The sequence below is a fragment of the Myotis davidii genome, unplaced genomic scaffold, assembly GCF_000327345.1.
Source record: "Myotis davidii unplaced genomic scaffold, ASM32734v1 scaffold309, whole genome shotgun sequence".
Classification (NCBI taxonomy): domain Eukaryota; kingdom Metazoa; phylum Chordata; class Mammalia; order Chiroptera; family Vespertilionidae; genus Myotis; species Myotis davidii.
This window is the reverse complement of record NW_006383013.1, coordinates 3,383,824-3,391,596: the sequence shown is the minus strand read 5'-3', so window position 1 is coordinate 3,391,596 and position 7,773 is coordinate 3,383,824. Positions and strand designations below refer to the sequence as shown.

The 7,773-nt window shown below is 38.7% G+C and overlaps 1 protein-coding gene across 1 annotated transcript in view; it reads left to right on the top strand.

Annotated features, from left to right (window-relative positions):
• SPTLC2 (serine palmitoyltransferase long chain base subunit 2) overlaps positions 1–7,773 on the top strand; it is a 65,082-nt gene that overhangs the window by 8,619 nt on the left and 48,690 nt on the right. Inside the window, exons 3-5 of the mRNA XM_015558053.1 lie at positions 797–951; positions 2,872–3,020; positions 5,939–6,063. Of these exons, the coding sequence (XP_015413539.1) occupies positions 797–951; positions 2,872–3,020; positions 5,939–6,063 (429 nt within the window). The remainder of the gene's footprint in view (positions 1–796; positions 952–2,871; positions 3,021–5,938; positions 6,064–7,773) is intronic.

Here is a 7,773-nt window from a genome sequence, read left to right as displayed (position 1 = left end):
GCCAGCCGCCATCTTGGCTGACAGTTAATTTGCATATCTCCCTGATTAGCCAATGGGAAGGTTAGCAGTCGTACGCCAATTACCATGTTTCTCTTTTATTAGATTAGATTTCTACTAGAGGCCAAGTGCACGAAATTTCGTGCACTGGGTATGTGTGTTTGGGTGCAGGAGCCCTTGAGGGGATGTCCAACTATGGCTTAGGCCTGTGGGGAGTGGGCCTAAGCCGCAGTCGGACATCCTTAGCACTGCTGCAGAGGCAGGCTTGGCTCCCACCACCACAGCTGTGCTTGCTAGCTGTCAGCCTGGCTTGTGGCTGAGCGGATCTTCCCCTATGGAGTGCACTGAACACCAGGGGGCAGTTCCTGTGTTAAGCGTCTGCCACCTGGTGGTCAGTGCGTATCATAGCAACCAGTCATTCCAGCAACTGGCATTCTGCTGTTTGGTCAATTTGCATATTATCCTTTTATTATATAGGATTGATTTTAGAGAGAGAAAGGGAGAGGGATAGAAAGATAGAAACATCAATGAGAGAGAAATATGATCAGCTGCCCCCTGCACACCCCCTGTTCGGGATCAAGCCCACAACCCAGGCATGTGTCCTGGTCAGGAATTGAACCTCAACCTCCTGATTCATGGGCCATGAATGGCTGAAAACATTTTGAAAGAGCCATGCTGGCCGAGCTAACTCAGTATAATTGACCTCATTCTCAAGTGCTTTTGCAATATGAAAAGGGAAATTGTAAATTGTTAAAAAGTAACTCAGTTAAATTTGTGGTATTTCACCATTTGTTGGTAGGACTTTGTGCCATTGTATCAGGATTTTGAAAACTTCTATACAAGGAACCTCTACATGAGGATTAGAGACAACTGGAATCGACCAATCTGTAGTGTGCCTGGAGCCAGGATGGACATCATGGAGAGACAATCTCATGATTACAACTGGTCATTCAGGTAAGTCTTGTTTGGGAAATTATTTCCTAACAACAAAAAGGAATTTTTTGACTTTTTAAAATATTCTATTGCAAATTTGACAGTATTTTGTCAAAACAGCAGTGGAAGCTGAAAATACAATACAATGTGATTAATTTCCTTGCATATTGTTCATTGTTATTGGGATGTTTAAAATACAATACATTTTTTTATTAGTTTGATACTGTGTTGGGTTATAGTTGAAAGCAAAATTTGACCTAGTAAAACAAAACAAGCCCTAGCCGGTTTTGCTCAATGGGTAGAGCATTGGCCTCTGGACTGAGGGGTCCCAGGTTTGATTCTGGTCAAGGGCACATGCCTGGGTTGTGGACTCAATCCCAAGTTGGGGGCGTGCTGGAGGCAGCCAATCAATGATTTTCTCTCAGTGATGCTTCTATTTCTTTCTCCCTTTCCCTTCCTCTCTGAAATCAATAAAAATATATTTTAAAAAGACAAGAACAACAAAAAAACAATACAAAGAAAAACTGTCTTTTCTATTATACTACTTACCAGAATCAAGTATCTGAATTTATTTCTGGGTATTTTGATTTCTCAAATGATTGAAGGATATGTAGAGTGTTTTTACTTAAATGGGTTCAGTAGTTTAGAAAACTTTATAAAATTTTATTTTGTTTAGATTGCTCAAGAATTACATGATTGCATTGCTATTAAAAAAAAAAAAAAGACAAGCAATAAAGATAAATTGAAAGTCCCCATGAGAACTAACCACTATCCCTTTGCAAATCCACTGCCCTACTAATCCTCACTCCCCAGAGGTAACCATTGTTATCAGTTTGTAGTGTGTTATTCCTCCAGGTGTTTTCTGTGGGATATATATGTAATGTATCTAGTAGGATTACACACAGTTTTTGATTTACAAAAATGGCATCATACTATAGAAATGATACTGCATCTTGTTTTTTTACTTGCTAACATATCAGTAACATCTTTGTGTATATTCACAGCAAGCTCATTATTTGTAGTGGCTACTTAGTATTCTATAATTTTGATGTTTATAGTGTACACATGTAGGTTGGACTGCATCATCCTGTGTTAAAAACTCCAAAATCTCAAGTTAAAAGATTGGCAATTTATTTCTTGTTCATACTTCATGTTCAACTTAAGTTGGATTTGCCTCTGAACCATGTCGTCTTCACTTGAGGGGTCAACTGTCTGAGCTTCCACAATTAGGAATGTCACTGGTTTGTGTGCCGGGGAAAGAGACATGGTCACAATTGTATTGTGACTCTTTTTTTTTTCCTTTGGTTAATCCTCACTGGAGGATATCTTTTAATGGATAAGTACTGTCAAACTGCCTTCCAAAAAAAAAGTACTCTGATATTCTTTTTTTTTAAATATATTTTATTGATTTTTTACAGAGAGGAAGGGAGAAGGATAGAGAGTTAGGAAAATCAATGAGAGAGAAACATCGGTCAGCTCCCTCCTGCACACCACCTACTGGGGATGTGCCCGCAACCAAGGTACATGCCCTTGACAGAGATTGGCAAATACAGCTGGATTTTCACTTAGGGTCCCTAATGATGTGGTTAAGGGAGCAATTGAACCTGGGACCCTTCAGTCTGTAGGCCGATGCTCTATCCACTGAACCAAACCGGTTAGGGCAGTACTCTGATATTCTTATCTACAATGTATGAAATAGTCCTGACCAATGCTGGCTATGGTCAGTTTTTAAATCTTTATCATTATTGATAAGCAAAAATTGGTATTTTAACTTTCATTTCATTTATTGGTAGTGAGTTTGAGCTATTTTTCATTTAGACCATATTCTCTCCGTTTCTTACATATATTGCTTCCTTTGGTATTACCAATACATTTATTATCATATGTAAGTGTTTGACCATGTTCATGGGTTTCATGAACATTCATCCTATTGAAATACAGGTACACAGGGAATACGATTAAAGGTGTTATAAACATGGGTTCCTACAACTATCTTGGATTTGCACGAAATACTGGATCATGTCAGGAGGCAGCTGCCAAAGTCCTAGAGGAGTATGGAGTTGGCGTGTGCAGCACTCGGCAGGAAATTGGTGAGTATAGTCTGTTTGGCTAGCTGATGTTCTTAACTTTTTTACTCAGGAGGGAGTAATATGGATAGAGTGCTAGAATATTAAGTATCCAAATACATACTTTGCCATGTAGTTTAGATCAGATAAAGAATGCTTTATTTTTCTGAATTAATGGATGATTTTAATGCTTTCAACACATTTTGAGATGTATTTTTCTTTTCCATTATGTTATACATACAGAGTATGTTCAATACTATTGTTTCATTTATAACTTTAGTGTTGACTTTATTGACTTTTGCAAATGATAGTTCATTAAAGAGCACCACTTCATATCTGAGCCTGTGAGCATATGAAAGTTAATTCTATTTCCGTACTGGTAATTTGGGGCTAATAATAATTCCTACCTTATAGGATTGTTTTAAGAAGCTAATTCATGTAAAGTGCTTGTAACATGGTAAATACTCATTAAATGCTAATTCTTTTTATTAGTAGTACAAGTCTATAAAATGTAAAAGAGAATAGATTTATGTAAAGAGATTTAATTTATTTAGTTAAAAGGAAAATTTCAAATTCTTCATTTTGTTCTAGTGACTGGTAACCATTGAAGTTATAAGGCATCAGTCTGGATATTTATTACTGTGAAGCACATCAAAACTTAGTGGATTAAACAATTCAGCACGGCCAGTGTTGCTCAGTGGTTGAGCATGGGCCCATGAACCAGGAGGTCATGGTTTGATTCCCAGTCAGGGCACATACCCGGGTTGTGGGCTCAATCCCCAGTGGGGGGCATGCAAGAGGTAGCCAATCAATGATTCTCTCTCATCATTGATGTGTCTATCTTTACCTTTCTCTTCCTCTCTATGATTAAATAAAGAATAAAAAACAATTCATTGTTATTCGCATGGGTCTAGAGATTGGCAAATACAGCTGGGTTTTCACTTAGGGTCCCTAATGATGTGGTTAAGGGAGCATTAACAACATATAGAAATCACACATCTTTATGGCAGTTTATATTTTATAAAGTACTTTTTCATAAAGTGCACGCCAACGTCAACTAATGCCTGTCTTCTGCCTGGGGACACCCAGCATGAGCTACAAAGCAATCTGCAGATGCTTGCTACTTTTGCTGGGCTTGGAGTGCAACAAGGCAAAGCTGCAAACCAAGGCTGGCTGCTGCTAGTGCTGGGCCTGGGGCCACTTAGTGAGAACAACAGGGCATGCTGAGGCCAGATGCTGCTTGTTTGAGAGATTTTAGGAAAATCTGAAGCACAAGCCAAAACAGGCTATTCATTTGGAAAAGCAACTGGAAACAGTTTGGGTGGACCCACAGTTGGGTGGGATGGGGGTCTCAGGGAATCACCAGGGCCAGGAGAACAATGTCAGCCAGATTCATGGAGACTCAAATATGGTGCACATCTACCAGTTCTGTGGGTAGGGCATGAGGAGGGTCTCAAAAAAGGAACAATGGCCTCTGCCAGCACTTCTGTCTGGGAGAAAGCTGCCCCTCCAGACAGTTCAGTTCCTCTCTTTGTTTCCGTGGTGCCTTTTGAGCTGCTGCCCCAATGCTGGAACCCAGAGGGAATGAGTCAGAGCAAGTCTACGCATGGACCCTTTAAGAGAAACTGCCTAGGACTCCAGCAGCCCTCCATCTCACTCAGCCACAGTCAACGCTGGTTTTTACCCCCAGAAATTATGTGGATTTCTCTTCCTGGCACTGGAACCCTGGGCTGGGGAGCCGGGTTGGGTGCTAGGACCCCTCACTTCTCAGAGGGGACCTCCACAGCTGAGATATCCCTCCTGATTTTTTAAAAAAAATTTTTATTGTTTAAAGTACAGGTAGTCCTCAGGTTACGTCGGACTTGATGTAGGTTGTTTTGTGGTTACGTCGTCATCTCCCATTTACAGCATTTATTAAAAAAAGTTCTGTCATTTTGACATATGTGCTTTATGTTTTTTATTATTTATTTACCACAAGTAAAGGTCAGAAATTGGTATCTTTCTTCTAAATTTTTTTTACTGTTTCACTTCATTACTGCTATGTATGTGCTCCATGTGAGTGATGTAGGTGCTTATGTAGGTGGATTCTGACTTAGGGCGAAAATCACATTACATCACACCTTAGGAACAGATCTCCGACGTAACCCGAGGACCTACTGTATTACATATGTCTCCTTTATCCCCCCATTGACTTCTCCCCAGCTAGTCCCACTCCCTAGCACATGACCTCACCCCCACTACTCTCTGTGTCCCGTCCCCCGCCCCCCCCTCTAAGGTTGGACGGTCTGTTCAGTGCTTCTATGTCTCTGGACCTATTTTTGTTCATCAGTTTATGTTGTTCATTATATTCCACAAATAAATGAGATCATGTGATATTTTTCTTTCTCCGATTGGCTTATTTCGCTTAGCATAATGCTCTTCAGGTCCATCTATGCTGTTGCAAATGATAAGAGTTTCTTCTACAGCCGTGTAGTATTCCATTGTGTAGATGTACCACAGTTTTTTAATCCACTCATCTGCTGTTGGGCACTTAGGCTATTTCCAAATCTTAGCTAGTGTAAATTGTGCTGCTATGAACATAGGAGTGCATATATCCTTTCTGATTGGTGTTTCTGATTCCTTGGGATATATTCCTAGAAGTGGAATTACTGGGTCAAACGAGAGTTCCATTTTTAATTTTTTAAGGAAACTCCATATTTTTTTTCACAGTGACTACACCAGTCTGCATTCCCACCAGCAGTCTTCCTGATTTCTTATCCACCACACATGAGTGTGGGACCCGGCCATTCCTTGTTTCCACCCCTCCAACCAGTTCAGTGTGGCTTTTTTAAAATATTCTTAGTTGTAGGTCTTTCCTTCAGCTAGATTTCAGGCAGTAAAGTAATGAATGATTCTTAAATTTTGGGTTTGGTGATACTGACTTCATTAACTTCTTCACACAGGTAACCTGGACAAGCATGAAGAACTAGAAAAGCTTGTGGCAAGTTTCTTGGGAGTAGAAGCTGCTATGGCATATGGCATGGGATTTGCAACAAATTCAATGAACATGCCTGCTCTTGTTAGCAAAGTAAGACTTAGTCTGTCATTAATGAAAACTCCCTTATATATGTCATATTTTGTTTTATAAAACATTCAGAGCAAACCAGAAACTATTATAAATTTAGGTTAAATATAGTCTGCCCAAAGATATTTCTATCGCAAACTTTTGGATAAGTATATACCATAAAGACTTACATCAGTTGAAGCTTTCTTATTAGAACCCATGATCCCTTCCTCTCCCATTAGATGACACTTGCCTTCTTCATTTCATACAGTTTTAAAGGGATTCTAATAAATAAAACCTTATAAAATGGCTAAAACTATGGAAGAAAGAATGTTTCATTTGGAAAGTTATTTAACAGGTAGTTTTTCCCCAAATAGAAAAATTTGAAAATATATACTTGTTCTCACTGTAATGTATATTACTGAAAGACATATGAGCAAATTGTATGTGTGTCTATAAATATGTTAGTAATAATGTAAGTTAATAATGTGTGTAGAGCTTCTGTGAGGGGACAGTAGAAGAGAAATGATGAGACATTGTAAATCACATTTTAGCAGATTAACACTTTCAGTTTGAGCAGTTCTTCAAAGGTTATTTATTCTCATTTTAACAGTGATCTGTGAATGGTATCTTGAAAAAATGATCAGTGCCCTGAGTCAGAAGACTTGAGTTTTTTGTTTGTTTGTTTGTTTTTAATATATATTTTATTGATTTTTTTTACAGAGAGGAAGGGAGAGGGATAGAGAGTTAGAAACATCGATGAGAGAGAAACATCGATCAGCTGCCTCTTGCACACTCCTTGCTGGGGATGTGCCCGCAACCAAGGTACATGCCCTTGACCGGAATCGAACCTGAGACCCTTGAGTCCGCAGGCTGACGCTCTATCCACTGAGCCAAACCGGTTAGGGCAGAAGACCTGAGTTTTCGCTTGTTTGATTATATGGTCAAATTTAGCTGTGTGACTGAACAATGTCAAAACCTTTCTGAGCCCCAAATTTTCCTTTGTAAAATTAAGTACTTGAATTGGATTAACTCTAAAGTCCTTTTCAGTTATGTAAATCCAGGGATCAGAAGAAAGAGAGCAGAAAGCAAGAGGGGAAATTTAAACCTATATTGGCATTACATTAAATGGAAATGGTTTATACATTCCAAGTAAAAGACAGAGAATGTCAGATTAGATAAAATTTAGTATGTTTCTACCAGAAATCAACTTTAAATTTAAAGACACAAGTAGGTTTAAGTAAAAGAATGGAAAAGATATAGCATGTAAATAATAATCAAAAGGAAGTTGGCGTGCTCTGGCCAGGTGACTCAGTTGGAGCATCATCCTGTACACCAAAAGGTGGCAGGTTTGATTCCTAGTCAGGGCACATACCCAGGTTGTGGGTTCAATCCCTGGTTGGGGTGCATGCAAGAGGCAACTGATCAAAGTTTCTCACATTGGTGTTTCTCTTCCTCTCTATAAATCAATAAAAAGTCAAGAAAAAACACACACAAAAATTGATAGAACTAGTATGAAAATCTAAGGAGATAGAACATTTGAAAAACACAATTAACCAACTTAACATTTATGAAACATTTCAACCAGCAACAGCAAAACATTTACCAAGAGACCATTTTCTGGGCCATTAAACCAACCTTAACAAATTTATTTTATTTATTTATTTTTTAAATATATTTTATTGATTTTTTGCAGAGAGGAAGGGAGAGAGATAGAGAGTTAGAAACATCGAT